We start from the raw sequence: 22,649 nt of genomic DNA, 5'->3' as shown, positions 1-22,649 counted from the left end.
AGAAATGGACAAGTGTTCATGTTGGCTAATAGAAAGTAATGGAGGCTTACATATATAGAAAGCAAGGAAAAACCCCAAATTTGGGCCCAAATCCAAGAGGTGGTACCTAAAGGAAAAGCAACCAGTGGAGATATATATGGCCCTGATTGAAAACCCTATGGGGAGAAGACGAGTGGTAAAGATTTGGGAATATTTTGAAGAGCAGTCTCCTAAGGGATTCACCGTTGATTGCTTGTATGCAGTTGTGCTTTCATTTTTCTTGGGGAAGGTCTTCTTTTGTCTGGGAAGATGAGATGTGGGACATGGAATGTGATTTTTTGAATAGGAATTGGAAATATGTAAGTGGCAGAAAGCCTTTTGTAAAAGTTTTTGATGAAGTTGTAGACATTAATAATATATATTATTGTTCCCATAAAAAAGAAAGCAAGGAAAAATATAAAGCATGTGGACACCATTTCCAATTTGAAATTTGGACCTTACAAAAAACCAAGGTTTGCACACACTAACTAATTAATTACTTACATTTTTTGGTACCCTGTTATTTATTTATTATTGGGGTGCATAATTCATCAAGGCTTCCTTGCCTAGCACGGCAGGCCAATATTATTTGGGTGTGCACTGTGTGTGATCTTGCACTTCAAACCAACATGAGTTTCCTGGCAGGGAGACGGGCAGCCTCAGAAGGCGCATTTTTCTCTCAAACATCCAAACAAGCCCTCTCCCGTCTAAAGGAGAAGGCAAAATCGTCCCCCGCAACCCAAACCCCCAATCCTCACCTCTCCTCGCCGGATTCAATCGCCGATGTGCTACCGGAAATCCTCCAACACTCTCTCCCCGCCTACCACCACGACGAACCGCAACCGTCGGCATTCTCTCCGTCCCGGTCCTCGCTCGCCGCCTCTCTGGCCTCATCGTCCCGAGAGGCGGCGTCGCCCCACGCATCCCAGTCTGTCTTGTTGGAAACAAGCGGTCCGCTGGCTTTCTTACCCAGCGTGCCGCAGACTTCTTTCGGTCCCCGCAGGTTCTTCAAACGCTTGCATCTTTAACTGCGTATAACGCCTTTCCCCATTCAATTGATGCGTGTTTTTTTTGTTCTTTCAGATGGAAGCCTGAAGGGGATGAAGTGAAGATTTTAGCGTCCACTGCAAACGAGGCAAGGATGGATGGCAGCCCCACCATCGACGACGCCAAAGCACAGGAGCTCGTGGAAGGATACTCTGCTGGTAAGTAGTTTCTTAAATTTGATAATTACGAATTACGCTAAAAAATAATTAGCAGGACAGCCCTGGAAAATCTCTGTATTTACTTGTGTTTTTTCTTATGTGTTTTATTGACAATTATTTACCGCTAAACTTCCATTTCCTGATGAACCTACCCTTTTCTGTCATGGGAAGTCAGTTGTCAAGGCATTCTTGGTTGCCACGGCTCTTGTGGTGGGAGGGGCAGCGGCGGTTGCAGGAGTCATGGTTTCGAAACTTCAGATCAATTCGGTAATGTTTCTTTTTTCCCTTTACTTGAGAGAAATGATCTTAGAATGTTAGCAGCATCTGGAAATGCCCAACCAAATTGTTATGACTCACTTCTCAAACAAGGTTGTGGGCGTGCATATTCTTGTTTTCATAACCTTCAAGCTTGTCCCTAGTTTGTAAACTTGTCACTGATTGTTATGGGTTCATTGCCTTTATGGATGTTTTACAGATTGATGATATTCGCATGAAAGGTCACGCGCACATGCAACCCCGTGCTGAAGCTATCCGTCAAAGCTTTGAACCTTGGAAGCAATGGGTTTGTAGACTTCTCCACATCATATAATTGGCATTATATCGATTAGATTCATACACAGTTCAATATTTATGCTTAACAAGTCTTATTAGATTGTAATATCTGACTTTGATTAGCCATTTTGTAAAATAATCACAAACTAAAAGTGTCAGCCGGGACTGATGCATGTGACATAATGTGAGTTAAGAAGAAACCTAGAGGGTTAAGATATTGGATGGTTATCTGAGGTAGGAGACTTGGAGGGTCGGAAATTGTTTTTGTATTTATAGAAACCCTTGAGGATGATTATGTGATGAGGAGTGAAGATCTTGGGGAGATTAATCATTAACACTAGTTTGGTACCAAAACAGGATACTTGAGTGTCCTTTTTTGGGGGTTGCGAAAAAAAATCAAACTCCTAATGTAGGCTTTAAAAACCAAAATGCTTCATTGGGCATGTAGAACATAACCCTATTCTTATGTAAAAAATGCTAAACATATAAAATGCCTTTTTATTTGGAAGTACATAAGCAACAAAGTAGCATATGTCTTGAAAATGAACATTGTTCATGATTTTTCCAAATATGCAAGCATCATTCTCTCAAAAAAAATCCAATGATATCAATAGCATTTTTCCCAAGATATTTTGATAGCATACATCAGTCCAAGGAGGTAGAAGTTCACCAAAAAAATCATTTTCCTTTCCTAGAATTTTTTCCAAAAAAGTTGCATAAAATCAGCAAAAGTAACGCGTATTATCAAAACTCAATCACGCTACTAAAAAATAATGTAGGAATGTTGATTATTGGTTTTCATGCTTGAGATGAGATAAATATGCCATAATTTGATATGTATGACACTAACTTAGCCTCCACTTAAGTAGGTTCTTATCGCCTAGTTCTAAAAAAACTGTAAAAAATAAAAATGTAAAATTTGATCATCTTTTATAAAAAACTAATCATAACTATGCTTGCACAAGTAGTCTACACCTATAGTTACAACAAATAATGCACTTACACAGCTTTTCCCTTTGATGAATATCAAAATTAGGCTCATAATTAGTCATTTTATGTATTGAAAACAGGTTGCGCAAAAGGCCATGTATGAGAAGAGGCCCAAAAAGTGGCTCTAAAGTTTTGGAAAATTCAAAACAAAGTAGTATTTACCCTATATAACATGGGTGCACCTCAAGTTTTACATTATTAGCTTGCATATGGAAGGAGAAAAATTCATGCTCCACCTGTATAAAAAACGTCATTTCAATATTAGCGAGTCAAAAATTTATCCAATAATTGTCGTTTGATGATTCCAGGATTTAGTTTACATCATGGGCTTTCCATCAAGCCAAGTTTCATGATCAAACTATGTCCCTTCTAAAAGTTATGTCCAAATTACTACTATTTTGAAAATAGCAAAAATCATGCGTTTTATCAGCATGTGTCTAAGAAAATTAAAATATTGCCTTGCAAAAGCTAAGAAAAGTGCAATTTAAAAAATCTCAAGGATTTTTTGGGTCTTGAGGAACATCTGTGGATGTTAAGCATTTCAAAACTCTTAATAGATTGCCCACAAAAATTCAAGAAAAATGCTAACTTTTTACAAGCACCGAGGCTTGCCCTAGAGTACGGAGTTTCCACTTGGTTTTGAGGATATGGGCTCCGCATGGACCACCTTCCACCCCTTCAGTATAGTTTGGACTCCCTTTTTCTCCAGCTCTTTGATGAGAACACCAATTGGATTATCTGGTTAGATCTTCTTAGCCTTTACACCCATTGCACATGGATCACACCTTTGGAGTTCCCATCGAAGATGCACTTCTATAGAGATCACTTTGTCATGCTCTCTGAGGATGGATTCATCCATCAATTGGCTACCTGAGTGTTCACATGTCCCATGCTATACGGATTGCAATTGGCTAGATACGAGTTTCATCCCACCGCCTCACAATGGAGTCAGGAAGAGCTGAGCACGTCCTCAGAGCCGGGGAGCTCATACGGGAGAGAGGATCTCTCGATTATGCCACATAGAGGGTTGAGACAGAGGAGCATTACATATGTCGTTGCCCAATATACTATGAGATTGGTGGGAGGTTTCATTGTGTGTTTCATGAGGGATTTGGCCCACTCTCTTTGGGCTGCTCCGGACCCACCTTGCCCAAGAGGAGTAATCTCGTACTGGGCCTTTGCATTCCAGCATGCCCGACGCCCCCGGCCCCTCAGACGTCGGCCACGATCCCCTCATTAGCTCCAGATCTAGGACATGCCCCATCGCTATCAAGCTACCTTTCCACGTGACATAGCCGAGGGAGACCTCTCGGCCATACTCCTTAGCCCCATGCTTGATAATTTGGAGAGTGGTATACCACCTATTGGGGGCTGATGCTCTCATGTTTCATGTTTCTGGTCTTACTGGTAACTCTCTCTCTAAACGGACCCTCTTTATTTTTTTAAAGCCTCCCCACCTTTTTTTTTTTTGGGGCACACCCCTCGACTCAAAACACTTCCCTCTCACTTCCGTTGTCACCCAATGTGCCATACACTTTTTGCTATGGTGGATAGGGTCCCTCTTAATGAATACCATATTATTACTCATTGTAATAAGGAGTCCCATTCCCATTTTGTATCTCCAGGGGAAGGATATCCCTATTGTTTGAGTTATTGATATGAATGAACAATTAACATCTTCCAGTATGATGTGTGTATGTGCCATTTAAGTCTGTTTAAGTGCAGTATCTCTTTATGTGATCCTCGATTCGCAAGGATGATACCATCATAGAGCGAAACGAATATCGTGCGTAAAGGGATATTCATAGTTGTTTCTCGTATCGGTACGAACCTATTCGTATGGTACGGTTTGCATGGTATGATTCCGTACAATATCGTACGGTATTAATTGATTGTTGGTAGTTATTTGACCATTTGCAAAAGTGGCCGTTTATGATCATTTTCTGCCTGATTTTGGCCTTTTTTTAAAATTGCTTTTTGACTGTTTTTTTTTGGATTGTCTTGGCCTATAGGCTTGAGCTCTTGAGCCTCATTGCCCAACTTTTTTAAAGTGCCCTCGCCCCCCTAACCTTCCCTCACATTCAAGTTCCATAGCTTGAACTTTGAAGCTCTAGCCTCTCTCTCTCTCTCTCTCTCTCTCTCTCTCTCAACTCTCAAGCCTCTCTCTCTCTCTCTCTCTCTCTCTCTCTCAACTCTCAAGCCTCTCTCTCTCTCTCTCTCTCTCTCTCACGTGCATTCCGCACTTGGATGCCACGTAGACATTTCTGTACAGAAGGTGCAGGACCTGGGATGGTGAACTGGTCCCATGTGAGCCTAGTCCGGGACGAGTTAGCTAGGGATCCATCTCAGTCGTCCGAGGTCAGGTGTGCATTGTCCTGCACATGAGTCCAAGGTCAGGTGTGCACTATCCTGCACATGAAACAGTGCCAGTCCACGCTGTGAGTCTCCCTCTAGAATGATGTCAGTGGTTCTGTGTATCTGGGATGCCAAATCACTGAGTAGAGTATGTTTAGGACAAGGGGCCAGCCCATAGGGCTACCCGGGAGCTTAGTATGGGCATGGGAATGGTGTGAACACTGAAACCATCCCCATGAGGGCCAGGAAGGCCCAAGCTGGACCCACCAGCCATGGAAGGGCTGTGGGACAGCCCTAGGGCAAAGATAAGGCTATTTTCAGGAGCATACAGCCTTTAAATGGCTGTAGGGCATGTATGGGGCAGCCCATACAGGCTGCCCAGCCTTGGGATTGTGGACAAAAGTTGTGTCCAGCCAATCAGAAGCAGGCGCATCACTTTCAGCCTCTTAGGAAAAAAAGGCAGTATTTTTTGGGATTTAATTCAGCATTTATTGCTGAATTTTCACCAATCGTGGGACATAGCCTGTTTTTCAGCTGGCCGACTGCTCCTGAGGAGGAGTATAACTAGTGGAGGCCATAATCCCATCATTCATCTCAGTTTTCACCAAGTGCTCAAGCCAATCAAGGGCCAGTCAAGCCAAGGAGATTGCCAAGTAAAGGGGTGGACTTCTGAAGGTCAAGGGCAAGGATTTCCCAGCCAAGAAAAGGTTAAGTTTTCTATATTTGTTTTCAGATTTACATCATTCTATTAAAGCAAATACACCATCCGTGGTGGGGGCCCTACAGAGGGTAATTGGGACCCAATACTGTGTCCTCTCCATCTCCCCCTTCTCTCTCAATTTTTCTGCACATCTCCTTTCAGTTTGTGCGTTAATTCCGTCGCAAAAAGAGTGCTGATTTCTGAGTTTTGAAGTGCCGATCCTTCTCCGAAGCTTCCGCATACTACAATGGTATCAGAGCCTACTTCAAGGACAAAGATTCAGCAAAGAAAACCAGGAAATTTTCTCGCTCGTGTGGTTGGTTTTTAGACGCCGGTGGACTACCCCTTTCGGAGTGACTCCTGTCCCTCGAAGGATGGTTGGTTTTTAGCCTCCGGAAGCCTCCAGAAGTCTCCCACACAGATAGTGGATGGTCAGATTGCGTTCCGGAAAGGAATTGCATTTTCCCGCTATGGCGAGCTTCGGCGACGAGAGAGAACCGGAACCATGGGACCAGAGTGCACCAGGCAGCCCAGCTAGGGCACCAAGCTTGAGTGTCAGACATGTTCCAGCAGATGATGCGAGCAATCGCAAACCAGACAGCCAAGTTGGATGAGCAGAAGCCGCGGATCTTGGCTCTGGAGGAGCGTTCTTGCTCTCGAGTGTCGCGTTTTCCATCTCCTCCTCCCTCTCCTTCCGTATCCCAGATACCAGATCCTCGTCACAGGGACCCTCTCGAGGGGTCACAGCCGCAGCCACGCTCCTTGCTTGAGTTGCAGATGCGTGCATTGGAGATTCGACAACGAGAAGACGACGCCATGCGACGCGTGGAACACGAGCGTTACCTCAGAGCTTTGGACGCCAGATTGACACCAGCGGCGCCCTCGAATCATTTTCCCGAGAAAATGAATTTCAGTAAGTATAATGGTAAACTCGATCCCACAACTCTTTATTCATGGTTACATCAATTTGAAGCTTACTTTGCCGCAGTTAGGAAAACAGATACTGACAAAGTGATCTTAGCTAGTTGGTACTTGGAAGGTGAGGCCATCCCTTGGTGGACTCAGTGGGCTCATGCCCACACCAGAGTAGGTATGACAGCTTATGGGTGGGACGAATTCGTCCGCGACCTTAAGCAGCGGTTTCTACCGCCCCACTACCTTGAGCGACTCGAAGACGAGTTCAGGGGAGCGCGTCAAAACGCGCAACCAGTCCTTCAGTTTGCCAATAAAATTTCGACCTTGTGTCTGCAATTAGGCTTATCTGATACGGACAAGAAAGGGCAGTTTTTGTATGGCCTGGACACGCAAATCCAATGGGAGGTGCGTATGTTTAGGCCAGCCACCTTTGAGGACGCACTCTCGCTTGCGCAGAGTGCAGAAATGAAACACAATGGTGGCAAGCCCAAGACTTCCCAGCCGGCTTCTCCCAGGGCTAACACCTCGGGGGGGAAAAGCCAGAACCAGACGGGGTCTTCCCCAGGACAGAGCCCGGGAGCCTCTGGCTCCAAGAACTCGAACAATGCGTCTAAGCTTACTCCAGACTAGAAAGCGGAGGCAGGCAAGACAGGTGGCAAGTTGAGTGCTGAGGAGCTTTCTCAGTACAAGAAGGAGGGTAGATGTTTCTTTTGTCACACAAAAGGACATACTTCTCGGGATTGTCCGAAGAAGCCTCCAAAGGCCGCTGCTGCCTCCACAGCTTCCGTGGTGAGCACAGCTCCCACACAGACCCCAGCGGCTACCCCTAGTTCTTCAACCCCCGGTGCTTCAGTTGGAGCAATTATTAGCCGGGAGCTCGAAGATAAGCAGAAGGGCGCCCATGACTAGGAGTATGAGCGCAACGAATTGCTCAAGTCCTTTGGCTACATAGGTGGCCAGAGAGTCGTCTTGTTTGACAGCGGCAGCACGGAGGATGTGGTCACGGAACAGGCTGCTAGGCGTGCCCGTTTCGAGCTGATTTCGGTGGACAAACAGGTGGAGGGTTTTAGCACAGGTATGACAACGAGCGTCAAGTATGAAGCTCTAGGTGCTAAGTTAGTGATTCAGGGCATAGAGTTTGTGCGTGACTTTATGGTTGCCCCTCTTGTAGGAGCAGACATAATTTTGGGTATCCAGTGGTTTCACAAGTTTCTTCCTGATGTCAAGTGGGACAAGCACACGTTCCAGATCGATCGGAATGTGTCAAACACCCCGGTGACCATTAAGTGTGAGCCAGGTATTCCAAACTTTCCGCTCATAAGCCATTTGCAGGCTAAGCGAGCAGTCAGGAAAGGCGCACAGTGTGCGATGATTTACATCCAGACAGCCCAGACGGTGGCCAGTGCTTCCGAGAAGTACTCGGTTCTCCATGAAAAGTTCCAGAAGATTTTTCTTCGGGACAGTCTCCCTCCCCAGCTCCCCCCGTCCATACCGGAGGATCACAGGATTGACCTCCTCCCAGGCTCGGAACCCCCGAGCAAGTTTCCGTATCGCCTTTCTAAGGCAATGGAATCGGAGTTGGACCGCCAACTCCAAGAATTGTTGCAAGCTGGCTTCATCCTGTTAGAAGTCATCTCCTGTCCAGTTTTATACACCAGGGCCTTTGTTGTGGGTGTGCCCGCCCTTATCAGGTGTTTTATCATTTTTCCTCACTCCTCGCATTTTTCCCCTATTTTTTCCATTTTTTCTGTGGCTTGGGAGGCAGCCCTGAGGCGGCTGGAGGACCAGTAGCTGGCCGACTGCCCAGACATCAGTCGTGGACCCCTGTGATGCTGGCCGACTGGATGTAGGCAGTCGTGGGCCTTATCAGCTGCTGGCCGACTGTTGCTACAATCATGGAGGGACTTTTCAGCAGGCCGACTGCCTATCTGGGGGGCATATAAATAGGCCCCCAGCCCCCATACCATATTTGTATCATATTCGGGATCTTCTTGTGTATATCAGAGCAGAGTTACACGCCTACATCTCTCTCTCTCTCTCTCTCTCTCTCTCGTGCTGTTTTTCTGCCTGCGTTTTTGCTCGTGTTCCCAGATCTGGTCATCATCTCCGCTGCGTATTCTGACATGGTATCAGAGCCCTAGGCTCTAGATAGGTCTTGGGATTTGTGTGAGCAAGAGGGGGACTGTTTTGTGGCTGATTGGTGGACTGTTTTGGACTGTTTGGGAAGAGGAGAAGCAAGAGGAAGGCGGGCTGATTTGCTGGACAGCCACTTGTAGGTTTTAGTTCTTCTTTGTTCCCACCCACCCACCCACCCTTTTCAGAGTACATCCCCGCTATGGCAGATCTGTTTGAGATGGCCGAGAGACATGTGAAGATCTTGACACTCCCCACGTTCCCGGTGGACCGTCAGTTGGACGGGAGCAACTACGGCATATGGAAGGTGATGATGGAATTTGTTCTGGAGTCCTACGACCTCGCCGATTTCGTCGTTGTTGGTGTTCCACGGCCGGAAGTAGAGGAAGGGGAGTTACCGTCAACCCAAAAGGACCAGGAGGCCCAGACACAGATGTGGGATCGTGTCAACGCCAGGGTCTGTTCGTTTATTTTCCTCAACTGCACACCATAGGTAATCAATCATGTAAAGCATATGACGCTGGCTAGAGGTATATGGCAGCATTTGGCCTCACTTTACAACAGGGTATCGCCCATGAAGAGGATTTCCTTGGAAGTACAGATGCAGGTTATGAGCCCTGCAAAGTCGTCGATGATGCGGGAGCATATTAACAAGCTGCAGGCTCTTCAGCAGGAAGTTCTTCAGGCTGGGAAGGAGATATCGTCAGAGGACATGGCCATAACGTTGCTGTCACACTTGCCCTCTTCGTACTCAGCATTTTACTCCTCTTTGATTACCAGTGGCAGGCTCAGCACCACCATGGGGAGGAGCTTGTGCCCATGGTCCTGGACCAGGAGGAACGATTCACGAACCCTCCTCAGGGTGGAGGTTCGGAGGCCTTTACTGGCCAACGGTCGAAAGGCCGTAACTCGGGCAAAGGGAAGGCTTCATCGGAGAAGTCTTCGGAGAAGAAGTCCGACGCTGACCGCGAGAAACTGAAGGCAGAGAGGACTTGTAATGATTGTGGCGAAAAAGGCCACTATTGGAGGCAGTGTCCCAAGCGGAAGACCGAGAAGGGTGAAGATTCCTCAACAGCAATCATGAAGACTCCGGCTTTTGTGCACCTGGAGGTGATGGACACCGATGTTTCATTTTCTTTAGGCAGGGAGGAGATTGGAGGATTCGCTGACCGCAACGGATACTCGGGAGTGGATTCTCGATAGTGGTGCTTCCAAGCACATGACTCCTTCCCGTTCCGGTTTATAGGATCTCTGCAGGTGTTCTGGTCATATTCTTATTGGGGATACGTCCACTATCCCGGTTCACAGTGAGGGCAGGATGGAGATAGTTCCCGATGGCAGAGGGGGGAAGCATTCCTCCCAGGTGTTGTATGTTCCGGCACTTGGTTTTCATCTGTTGTCAGTGCATCAGGTTTGCAAGACTAGCGTAGGGGTGGAGTTTGATGAGCATTTTGTTGCTCTTCGGGACAAAGCAACAGGCCAAGTGGTTTGGGAAGGTGGAGTGGAGAATGGAGTTTACAGGCTTTCAGCACTCTCTGTCCCAAGTCCTCATGTTTGTGATGAGTGGCAGTCTGGTGATGGCCACTTGTGTGTGGATACGTTGCAGGTACAGGCTTTTCGAGACCAGATGGTGGATAGCTTACCAGTAGATGGCAGCAGTTGGCAAGAACTTTCCAGTACTGATGTTGGTAGTTCTTGTGTTCGTCAGTCAGAGGAAGCTGAACAGGTCACTTATGCTCTGATGTCTCGTCATGTTCGGGACATAGAACCTCCAGTAGATGAGGATGTTCTTTCCACGGGGACCTTTCGGAAAGCCAGGCAGGTGGCAGGTGCTTACTTGCAGAAGGAGGTGGTTTCTCCAGGCTTTGTGGTTCCGGATTCAGAGGGGGTGGTTGACAGGTTTCATCAGGTTTCCAGGACTTATTTGTGCACCGTAACAGGTGTTGATCCTTGTGAGCAGTGTGATGTCTCTGTGACTCAGAAGTTGTATGGTTCATTGATCTGGTTGATGGACACCAGAGACGAGAGCTTCCTGATGAGGCAGTTGAGCTCATGGTTGCAGATGTCTCTTTGGGAGGCAGGATTGCGTTTCCTGTGGTTTCTGCGGCATGCGAAGGATCATGGACTCTTTTACACAGGAGGGGGATTGCTGGATGGAGTCCGACTCCACGGTTGGAGTGACTCGGTTTGGGGAGGAGAGCCGGACACGAGGAGATCTACTTATGGCCCAGGAGCAGTTTTACGGAGCAGGAGGAGGTTACATTGCAGGTTTGGGCTTCCACTGGAGGAACCCATGGTCATCCAGAGGCACTTTGTTCGTGACCAGATCGTTGCTGATGACATCTTGCTAGAGTTCTGTTCGACGGAGGATAGTACGGTGGACCTCTTCACGAAGTCGCTCTCTCAGGATTTGCTCAGGCGGCACCCCAGCTCCCAGTGGTTGGTTACACAGCCAGGAGCTGAGAGGGGGTGTTAGAAGTCATCTCCTGTCCAGTTTTATACACCAGGGCCTTTGTTGTGGGTGTGCCCGCACTTATCAGGTGTTTTATCATCTTTCCTCACTCCCCGCATTTTTTTCCTATTTTTTCCATTTTTTCTGTGGCTTGGGAGGCAGCCTTGAGGCAGCTGGAGGACCAGTAGCTGGCCGACTGCCCAGACATCAGTCGTGGACCCCTGTGATGCTGGCCAACTGGATGTAGGCAGTTGTGGGCCTTATCAGCTGCTGGCCGACTGTTGCTACAGTCGTGGAGGGACTTTTCAGCAGGCCGACTGCCTATCTGGGGGCATATAAATAGGCCCCCAGCCCCCATACCATATTTGTATCATATTCGGGATCTTCTTGTGTATATCAAAGCAGAGTTACACGCCTACATCTCTCTCTCTCTCTTGTGCTGTTTTTCTGCCTGCGTTTTTGCTCGTGTTCCCAGATCTGGTCATCATCTCCGCTGCGTATTCTGACACATCCGCCCCAGCGTGTCGCCATTTGCAGCACCGATCTTGTTTGTCAAGAAGAAAGATGGGTCTTCTCGATTGTGTGTCGATTATCGTGCACTCAACAAGCTGACTATCAAGAGCAGATTCCCGATGCCTCGAATTGACTATATTCTCGAGAGGTTGAATGGAGCAAAGGTGTTCTCCAAACTGGATTTAAAGAGTGGGTACCACCAGGTACGGATTGTAGAGGGGGACATCCCCAAGACAGCCTTCCGTATAGAACGGGCCCACTATGAATTTGTGGTCATGCCATTTGGTTTGATGAACACCCCAGCTACATTTAACCGCATGATGATGCGTGTTTTCCGGGAGTTGATTGGAGAGTGTGTGTTCATATTTCTGGACGACATACTCATATTTTCAGCTACAGTTGAGCAGCATGACATTGATGTGGAGAAAGTCCTTAAATTGCTGGAAAGCAACGAGCTCTACGTCAATGAAAAGAAGTCAGAATTTTATCTGTTCCAGGTACATTACTTGGGATATATAATTAGTGCTGAAGGCATTCGTCCGAGATTGTTAACTGGGAAGTACCACAGACAGCTTATGACATTAGATCATTTGTGGATATATGCTAGGCATATTCCACCCACATTGACAAGTTTTCCGATCTCTCGGCAGATCTCACCGATCTGCTAAAGGGAGTGAAAACAAGAAGGCAAAAGATTCGAATGACTCCACGAGCGTTGGAGAAATTCCAGAACCTCAAGGTGGCTTTGTTAGAAGCACCTTGTTAAGCCCTTGCCTCATGGGACGAACCATTTCAAGTGATCACCGATGCGAGTAACATCGCAATTGGAGGTGTATTGCAACAGAATGGTCATCCAGTAGCTTACATGTCTCGTAAGTTACTGCCCGCCGAAAAGAACTACTCAGTCTATGATCGTGAACTCCTAGTAGTTATACAGGCCTTGAAACATTGGAAACATTTCCTGTATGGCCGTGACTTCGAGGTTCGCACTGACCATCAGGCATTGCACTGGATTCAGACGATGCCAAGTGCACAGTGGAGTGATCGACAACACCGCTGGAGTCAGATATTCCAGCAGTTCGGTGGTATGATTGAGTACCTTCCAGGAAAGGCCAATCCAGTGGCCGATGCTTTGAGCAGGAAGGGACAAGTATCTGCGATTCAGACCACTAGACTTGACCTTGTTGGTACAGGACTAGAAGACATGAAGCACACGTACGCGGATTCCGAGGAATTCGGTACTCAGTGGGAACAGGCATTGGATGCCACAGGACCATGCCATTTTCTGATACGCGATGGTTGGCTTTTCTACAAAGGTCGACTGTGTGTCATGAAATCATTTTGGGCAGCTCTTCTCCATGATGCCCATGACGCCATTACAGGTGGTCATAGGCGCATGAATTCGTCTCTGGAGAAATTAGAACGGCAATACTATTGGCCAAAGATGAGACGTGATGTGTTTACATATGTACAACGCTGTGACATTTGTCAAAAGGTGGAAAGAAGATAGGGTTGTTACAGCCCTTGCCAATTCCTGAGGGTCCTTTCCAGGACATTTCGATGGACTTTGTCACAAATCTGCCTCCCAGCCCGAGTAAGTGTAATACGCAGTGCTTAACTATTGTTGATAGGTTTAGCAAATTTGTTATGCTTATTCCTTGCAGGGCCAATGTGACCGCCGAGGATGTTGCCCAGCTATTCATTCGGCATTGGTATCCGATTGGCGGGATTCCTAGAACCATAGTGTCAGACCGAGATGCCAAGTTTACCAGTCATTTTTGGAGGGCATTGTTTGATAATTTTGGTACTAAGTTGAATTTTTCCAGTGCATTCCACCCACAGACAGATGGCCAGACAGAGATATACAACCAGTTGGCCTTTGATGTGCTGAAGTGTTATGTCCACGATCAGCAAGGTAAGTGGAAATCGTTTTTGCCTTTAGTTCAAGTTGTTTTGAATGACTCTTTTTCTTCAGCTATTGGCAGGACTCCATATGAGGCAGCGTTTGGAAGACTTTTCCAGTCGTTGTTGACCAGGACTTCGTCTTCAGTGCCGGAGGCGAACAGAGTGACAAAGTCTTACCAGGAGATTTTGGAGTCAGTTAAAGACAGATTGGCTAAAGCGCAAGAGGCCTACACTCGACAGGCCAATAAAGACCGAAGGGATATGAAGTTTTCGGAAGGGGATTGGGTGTATCTTCGGATTATGAAGCAAAGATTGAAGCAGGTGGGCAAGCGATGCCCAAAGTTGTCTTTCAGGAGCTTCGGACCATTTCCCATCCGGAAAAAGATTAATGAGGTGTCTATGCAATTAAAGCTACCTTGGAGTTGGACTATGCACGATGTATTTCATGTCACTTGGTTAAAGCCATATGCAGGTCCACCCCCTTCAGAGGTCAAAGACGAAGCGGAACCAGACATTATTGATGAAGCAGAAGTAATGGTTCTAGAACAGATCCTTCTGCACCGTTTCAAGCATGGCTCAGGCCGAAGACTACGACAGTTCCTCACGAAGTTTCAGGACCGAGGAACTCATGAAGCGGTATGGCTCGACAAAGAATTTTTCGAAAACTATCCGGCATTATTGACGGATTATTTGGAGGGGATGTCACGTGCATCCCGCACTTGGATGCCACGTAGACATTTCTGTACAGAAGGTGCAGGACCTGGGATGGTGAACTGGTCCCATGTGAGCCCAGTCCGGGACGAGTCAGCCAGGGATCCATCTTAGTCGTCCGAGGTCAGGTGTGCATTGGCCTGCACATGAGTCCGAGGTTAGGTGTGCACTGTCCTGCACATGAAACAGTGCTAGTCCGCGCTGTGAGTCTCCCTCTAGAATGATGTCAGTGGTTCTGTGTATCTGGTATGGTACCGGATGCCAGATCACTGAGTAGAGTATGTTTAGGACAAGGGGCCAGCCCATAGGGCTACCCGGGAGCTTAGTATGGGCATGGGAATGGTGTGAACACTGAAACCATCCCCATGAGGGCCAAGAAGGCCCAATCTGGACCCACCAGCCATGGAAGGGCTGTGGGACAGCCCTAGGGCAAAGATAAGGCTATTTTCAGGAGCATACAGCCTTTAAATGGCTGTAGGGCATGTATGGGGCAGCCCATACAGGCTGCCCAGCCTTGGGATTGTGGACAAAAGTTGTGTCCAGCCAATCAGAAGCAGGCGCATCACTTTCAGCCTCTTAGGAAAAAAAGGCAGTATTTTTTGGGATTTAATTCAGCATTTATTGCTGAATTTTCACCAATCGTGGGACATAGCCTGTTTTTCAGCTGGCCGACTACTCCTCAGGAGGAGTATAAATAGTGGAGGCCATAATCCCATCATTCATCTTAGTTTTCACCAAGTGCTCAAGCCAATCAAGGGCCAGTCAAGCCAAGGAGATTGCCAAGCAAAGGGGTGGACTTCTGAAGGTCAAGGGCAGGGATTTCCCAGCCAAGAAAAGGTTAAGTTTTCTGTATTTGTTTTCAGATTTACATCATTCTAATAAAGCAAATACACCATCCCTCTGTAGGGCCCCAATACTGTGTCCTCTCCATCTCCCCCTTCTCTCTCTATTTTTCTGCACATCTCCTTTCAGTTTGTGCGTTAATTCCGTCGCAAAAAGAGTGCTGATTTCTGAGTTTTGAAGTACCGATCCTTCTTTGAAGCTTCCGCATACTACACTCTCCCTCAACTTCTCAAGCCTCTCTCTAAGTTTATAAGTAGGGTACCTCTCTCCCTCAACTTCTCAAGCCTCTCTCTAAGTTTATATAAGTACGGTATTCCAAAATTTCATATCGTACCAAAAATTCCTGTACTGCACCGTATGGTATCGTATTTTCGTACCATGACAACTATGGCCCGGATATTAAACGTGAATTCATAGATGTGTTCCCAATTGATTTGCCTGAGGGTTTACCACTTGAGAGGAAGATCACGCTATCGAGTTATTGCCTGGTAGTCGGCCTTATACAAAACAATCCCATCTGTTTAGTCAAACCGAAGAGGAGGAGATTCAAATGCAACTACATGATTATCTCGAGAGGGGGTTTGTGCGGTCAAGTAAGTCTCCATGGAGGGCACTAGTGCTTTTGTCTAGGAAAAAGGACGGCATGATCCACTTCTGTGTAGATTACAAGGAGCTCAACAAACTCATTATTAAGAATGGGTATCCATTGCCACGCATGGATGATCTCATGGATTGATTTTGGGGAGCGAAGTACTTCACGAAAATCGATGTGAGGTCAGGGTATCATCAGATCAAGATTAGATTTGAGGATGTGTGGAACATTGGTTTTCGTACTCAGTACCGTCACTATGAGTGTTTGGTCTTGTCGTTTAGTTTGACCGATGCCCAGCTACTTTCCAGTAGATGTGTTAGCCTTTGGCCTCCGGGAAGTCCTGGTGTGAACAGTCTTACACACGGGCACTTTTTACCTTGTGCTGGCAGGGGTTTTTTCCGTGTGAACACACTCTAGTGTGTTGGGCACTTTAGCCCTAGGACTACTTCTACTTTGTACTTCACACATTCTCATTATCTATCGAGTACTTTTAGCTATCACATTAGTCTCTCTCTCTCTCTCTCTCTCTCTCTCTCTCTCTCTCTCTCTCTCAGCTTGATACGACTCTGTGTGTGCCCGTGCGCGCGTAGAGCATCTACTCCCCCATCCAACATTGGTATCGGAGCCTTTGTGTTGGTCGCTAGCCCTGCAGTTGCCCACAGCTAGTCGCCTCTGCTCGTCGTATAGATCTACGCATCTGCCCGCCATCGTACGGATTTGCAACACCACGCTAGTCGCCACTCAGATCTGCAACAACAGTTGTCTCCCAGCCGAATGGATTGCTGCAGCAGCAGTCACAACAGCCGCTTGCGCCAGCAAGAAAACAAGTGATCGTGCTCTCTCTCAGTGCACTCGGCATCGAAATACAACATTATGACACCTATCTTTGGGGTCTATTTTGGTCATCAAGCCTCTATTCAGATAACTTTCTATCCCTACACTCTGTCATCTCAATACATTTGCAGGTCCTTGTCTCATCAATGAATCATTGGGCATCACAACAACTTGCCTTTCAATGGACATTGAGGGTTTGGAGTGCATTGTGCAGCGAGCTTGGGACATATTATCAATTACCTTTGATTCATGGCTAATAATGATGTATTTGGGATGCTCTCTGCCACATGTATTTGGGATGCTCTCTGCCACAAGGACAAGCTTGATGGGCTAATTATCCCATGTGGGCATATAGGATGAAGCATGTACTGGTTGTAAATAATTTGTGGGTGTATGTATTTGGTGCTGAGTTAAGGCGTGTTGGTCCCGTATCTGCAGCTAGCACGTTAGGGGGATCCACTGTTGGAACGAGTGATTGTGGTTTTAGTGGAAGTGCAGTGCTTGCACCTATTCCTTCTACTCAAGAACAACTGGATGCTAAAGATGTGTAGGCTCATGCCTCGATTGCTCTCTTGTGTAAACGGCAAGTCATACCTCATATCCGTTCATGTACTTCTTTTAAAGTGCATGCTTTATATCAGATCCGCAATGAAGCGCGTGTAGCTTATCTACGGAAAAAGCTTGACTTGGAGCACATGATGGAGGGTGATTCTATGGATGGATTTCTCACCTGTGTTAAGGATTTGCGAGAGCAGTTAATCAATATTGATGAGGTGATACCTGACAGTTCACTTGTCTCTACGGTTCTCAATGGTTTGCCTGAATCCTATCAAGGATTTGCTACCACCCTTCGTCTCTTGACGAAGAGAAATACAGATTTGTACACATTTGATGATTTGGTAGCTCTCTTGTTACAGGAAGAGCAATCTTGTTCCAATTGGAACAACATGATTGCTGCAGATTAGGCTTTTGTTGCCTCCCATTATGGCAAAGGAAAATCTGGGGCTAGTTCTAGTGCTAAACCTAAGGGCAAAGCACAAGAACAACTCAGATGGGATGCTAAAGATGTGTAGGCTCATGCCTCGATTGCTCTCTTGTGTAAACGGCAAGTCATACCTCATATTCGTTCATGTACTTCTTTTAAAGTGCATGGGATATACTCGCCTTTTTATATCAGATCCATAATGAAGCTCGTGTAGCTTATCTACGGAAAAAGCTTGACTTGGAGCACATGATGGAGGGTGATTCTATGGATGGATTTCTCACCTGTGTTAAGGATTTGCGAGAGCAGTTAATCAATATTAATGAGGTGATACCTGACAGTTCACTTGTCTCTACGGTTCTCAATGGTTTGCTTGAATCCTATCAAGGATTTGCTACTACCCTTCGTCTCTTGACGAAGAGATATACAGATTTGTACACATTTGATGATTTGGTAGCTCTCTTGTTATAGGAAGAGCAATCTTGTTCGAACTGGAACAACATGATTGCTGTAGATTAGGCTTTTGTTGCCTTTCATTATGGCAAAGGAAAATCTGGGGCTAGTTCTAGTGCTAAACCTAAGGGCAAAGCACAAGCCCATTCAGATCCTTCTAAGTCCAAAGAGGAGAAGATTGAGAAGAAGAAGAGATGCAACCATTGTCGGAAACGTGGTCATGTAATTGAGGAATGTAGGAAGCGTAAAGAGAGTGAGAAAAAGAAGTAGCAGCAAGGTCTTGCTGCAACTGCAGGTGACAATGCCAAGGAACCAAATTTTGCACAAGATGGCTATGCCTTAATAGTCACATGCAATGATTTGCCTGCCTCTTGTTTGTCATTGTCGGATGCTGATTGGTATTTTGATTTAGGTGCTACAAAGCACATGACTTTGTGCAAGAAGCTGTTTGCTACCTTGAGAGATGCACCGTTAGGTGGTACAGTTTTGTGCGCTAATAATGCATCATATGTGACCGCTCCCTATAGGAGGCCTACAGATCGGAAGACAATATACACATATTTAGAACACTTAACTAAAGTTAACAATGGAAACAACATTAGCAACATAAATACTAGAAATACCAAAATACACATGATAGCAGCACTGGGGTAGGAAAGAGTCCACCCCCCCCCCCCCTCTCAATACATTTGTATTTCTTGGAGTATTTATTTGTACAAGTGTCACTGGCCAAAATAGGCCAGATTTCTCCACATAGGGAGTGAATACAACTCAAACAAATTGGTTTAAGTCGATGAAGATGTGGTCGGAGAAGTCTCAAATCACAGGCATATCCCCACCTTTACTGGGTGCACACCTGCCTTTCAGTGGTCTTCCGGGTCCGTGCACCAATAGGCACGCCTGTACTAACACAAGCCAAGGGGTACACTGCGGAGGGAACATGGCTTGGTTCTCCCAGATAAGCTTTGCTCCCAGATTCCCGAGTGTGTGTAACCTTCACTGGCTCTCAGAATCTCTGAGGGCGCGGTTAGCACCACCACACAGGGAAATACTAACCACACCAGGAAAACTTCCTGAGCATGGTCAGCATAAACATGCTTTGTTCCTGCTCTGCACAAAACTTAAAGAATTCTCTGAATTTAATTTAATAAATTAGATTTACACAAATGAGAAACATGAGGGTACCTGGTACAACAAGTATAATTTGGTACAACAGGTACACTTTGGTACAGTCGGTACAATTCGGGTACAGTCGGTGCACTTTGGTACAATTGGTACAAATTAGGTACGGCATGTACAATTAAGGTACAAGGCAATTCAAGTATTGCAAGTACAATTCAGGTATAAGGCAAGTCCAACAGGTACAATTCAACAAGTACAATAGGTACTATTCAGTAAGTATAGGGTACAACAGGTACTATTCAGCAGTACAGCAGGTACAATAGGTACTATTGAGCAAGTACAACCCAAATTCAACAGGTACAGTCCAGATTCAGCACACGCGTGAAATTCAGCAGCAGGTACAATCCAGATTCAACACACGTGTGAAATTCAGCAATAGGTACAAGCAAGTACAGTCCACGTGGGCAGCAGGTGAATTCAGCAGGTATAGTCCATGTGGGGCAGCAGGTACAGTAGGGTAATTCAGCAAGTACAGTCCAGCAGGTTCCCACGTGTGAATTTAGCAGCCAATTCAGGGCTAGGTGATGGAGACTATGCAGAAATCAGTCCTTAGAGAGGCAGACGATGGAGAGAATGAGGGAGATAGCAGGCGATGGAGAGAGAAATGTAGACAGCTTCACTATGTGTGAAAAATTATTAAAGTAATTCATGCAAAAGCTTATCCCAAGGTTTTTAAAAGGTTACACAATATTAAAGGGTATTTAAAATGCTCATGGGCACCCTAATGTCCAGCCCCTAATTTAAATGTGTGTGAACACATTGGCTTATAAATATTAAAGTTGGCCATAACTTATAAATTTTACATTTTAAAAAGGGAAAAATGGTAGTACTTACCACCTGTTCACATACCACACCAACGAGTCGGCAAACAACACTCCACGGTACATTGGGGGCGTCCCCGTCTAGTGTACTGGCACGGCATAACAGGCAAACACACGCAAACAAGTCATGCAAAAACAAGTTTATGCATGCAGTCATAAATGCATGTGCACATGTAATGGATGAAATCTCCCTTTCACGAAACTTGTACAAAAAGTTCCTGTCGGGCACAAAATTGGCAAGACAGTAATATAAATATATGTCTTGGTCTTCCTATGGAGTGACATTGCCAGAGGTAAGACGCGATCCTGGCCATACACGGGTAGCACCAACAAGCTCGCGTCCATACAGCACGAAGCAGGTCACACATGGGTGGCACGAAATTGGTTCCCGTCCATGTGACGTAGTACTGGTCACACACGGGTGGCACTAAGCTGGCTCTCGTCCATGTGACACCAAAAGACTCTCCCTTTCACACAGGACACTGGCCTGGTCCCATGTGAACATGGCACAAATCTGGCCGCTCTATGGAGTGATAGTCCCATAGAAGTGGGTCTAGAAATGGAGATGGACCAAATGGTGACATCCCCCGGGCTTCTTAACAGTTGTCCGCGCAACTGAAAAGCCTCAAGATATGCCTACAAAAGTTGAGGGTAGTCGGCAAAATAGTCCTCGTCTACCCACTTTGCATCAATTGGCAAATAATTTTTAAATTTCACAAGGTATCTCCTGGAAAGCTTTCCATGTGGCAACTTTCTCTCCTTGTGAAATACAATCTGCTCTAGCTGAAGGATGTCCTCAAGCTCATCAACTTCTGGCGGATCTTTTGTGACAGGCTCCTTTGGATCTGGCCCCAAATACTTCCGCAAAAGACTCACATGAAAAGCATTGTGAATCTTCCAATGGCTGGGTAAAGCAAGCCTGAAGGACACTTCATTGATCTTGTAACAACTTTGAAGGGTCCATAATATCGAGTAGAAAGCTTTGGATATGATCCCTCTCGTCCTGGCCTCTTCCAAAGCCTAGCTTTCTCAAATTTTAGCAATACCCAATCACCTTTCTTGACTTGCATGTCCCTTCTATGCTTGTCAGCAGCCCGCTTATGCTTGTCTTGTGACCTTGCAATGGCTGTCTGCACCTGAGCAAAGGCTACATCCAAGTCACGCACATACTCATCAGCTGCAAAAATCTCATCCTTTGTACGAAGGATGGGTGGCAAGACCACTCTGCCATAAATAATCTCAAACGGGGACTTTCCCGTAGAGGCATGAACTGTGTTGTTGTAGGCAAACTCTACAAGTGGAAGATACTTCTCCCACGCACTCTTTTGATTTGCCACATAACACTTCAACAAATCCAACACGGCTGAATTCGCAGCTTCACTTTGGCCATCCGTTTGGGGGTAATAAGTTGATGAAAACTCAAGCTTAGTGTCCATGTTATCAAATAAAGCCCTCCAAAAGAGGCTCATAGTCCTGGGATCTCTATCCCCAATGATGGACTTAGGCATACCATGATGCTTGAAGATGGGAGCAAGAAACAGCTTCACCATATGCTCAACTTTAATGGTTTTCTTGACAGGCAAGAAGTGAGCTTGCTTGCTAAACCTGTTCACAATGTTCCAAATAGCATCGTTCCCATGCTGGGATCTAGGCAAATCCATAATGAAGTCCATAGTAATGCTTTCCCATGGCTGCGAGGGAATAGGCAATGGCTGAAGCAAACCTGGAGGCTTTTGCTTGTCAAATTCTTTTGGCAAGTAATACATGCGTGTACATATGCCTCAATGTCTTTACGCATGCTTGGCCAAAAGAAATCTCTCTCAATCATGCGTGTAGTAGGCATGATACCTCTGTGACCTGCATAAGGTGGAGCGTGACATTCCTCCATAACCTTTGGACGCATATCCTTCACCACACATAAGTAGTTATCCTTCATAAGATAATCCTCTTTGATGACATAAGAGGCATGTGAGTGACCAGCCATCAAATCAGTCCATATTTGGCAAAAATCAGCATCCAATACAAATCTCGCATGGCAGATAAGACCCCATGAGAGGCCACTGAAACTGCAGCCACATAAGGCCTCCTGGACAAGCCATCTGCCACTACATTCTTCTTTCTCGGAGTATGTACAATATGAAAATGAAACATGGAAAGAAAGTTTGCCATTCTTATCTGCTTCTCCGAGATCTTTGTTTGAGATAGAAAGTATCTCAAGCTTTGATGATCTGTCTTGACTACAAATTCAGCCCCAAGAAGATAATGCTTCCATATCTTTAAGGCATGAATTACAGCCAAGAGCTCTTTTTCATAGATGTCCATATGAAGCTCGGCATCATGTAATCGACGGCTCTCATATGCAACTGCATGACCTTGATTTAGGATAGTCTCTATACAATTCCCACATGCATCACATTCCACCGTGAATGGCTTTTGCAAGTCGAGAACAATCAATACGGGTCCACATATGATAGCATTCTTGAGTTGCAAAAA

The 22,649-nt window shown here is 46.0% G+C and overlaps 1 protein-coding gene across 1 annotated transcript in view; it reads left to right on the top strand.

Moving 5' to 3' along the window:
• The first annotated feature begins 576 nt into the window (after nt 1-576).
• The window catches only part of LOC147607202 (coiled-coil protein), a 56,256-nt gene continuing 34,183 nt past the window's right edge, over nt 577-22,649 (top strand). Inside the window, exons 1-4 of the mRNA XM_086791176.1 lie at nt 577-1,021; nt 1,102-1,223; nt 1,399-1,490; nt 1,699-1,785. Coding sequence (XP_086647302.1) covers nt 648-1,021; nt 1,102-1,223; nt 1,399-1,490; nt 1,699-1,785 — 675 coding nt within the window. The 5' untranslated portion in view covers nt 577-647. The remainder of the gene's footprint in view (nt 1,022-1,101; nt 1,224-1,398; nt 1,491-1,698; nt 1,786-22,649) is intronic.

Source organism: Cibotium barometz, chromosome 56, assembly GCF_041138505.1.
Source record: "Cibotium barometz isolate CiBa-2024 chromosome 56, ASM4113850v1, whole genome shotgun sequence".
In the NCBI taxonomy this organism is placed as follows: domain Eukaryota; kingdom Viridiplantae; phylum Streptophyta; class Polypodiopsida; order Cyatheales; family Cibotiaceae; genus Cibotium; species Cibotium barometz.
Note: the sequence above shows the minus strand (reverse complement) of the source record. Positions and strands in the feature narration are given on the sequence as shown.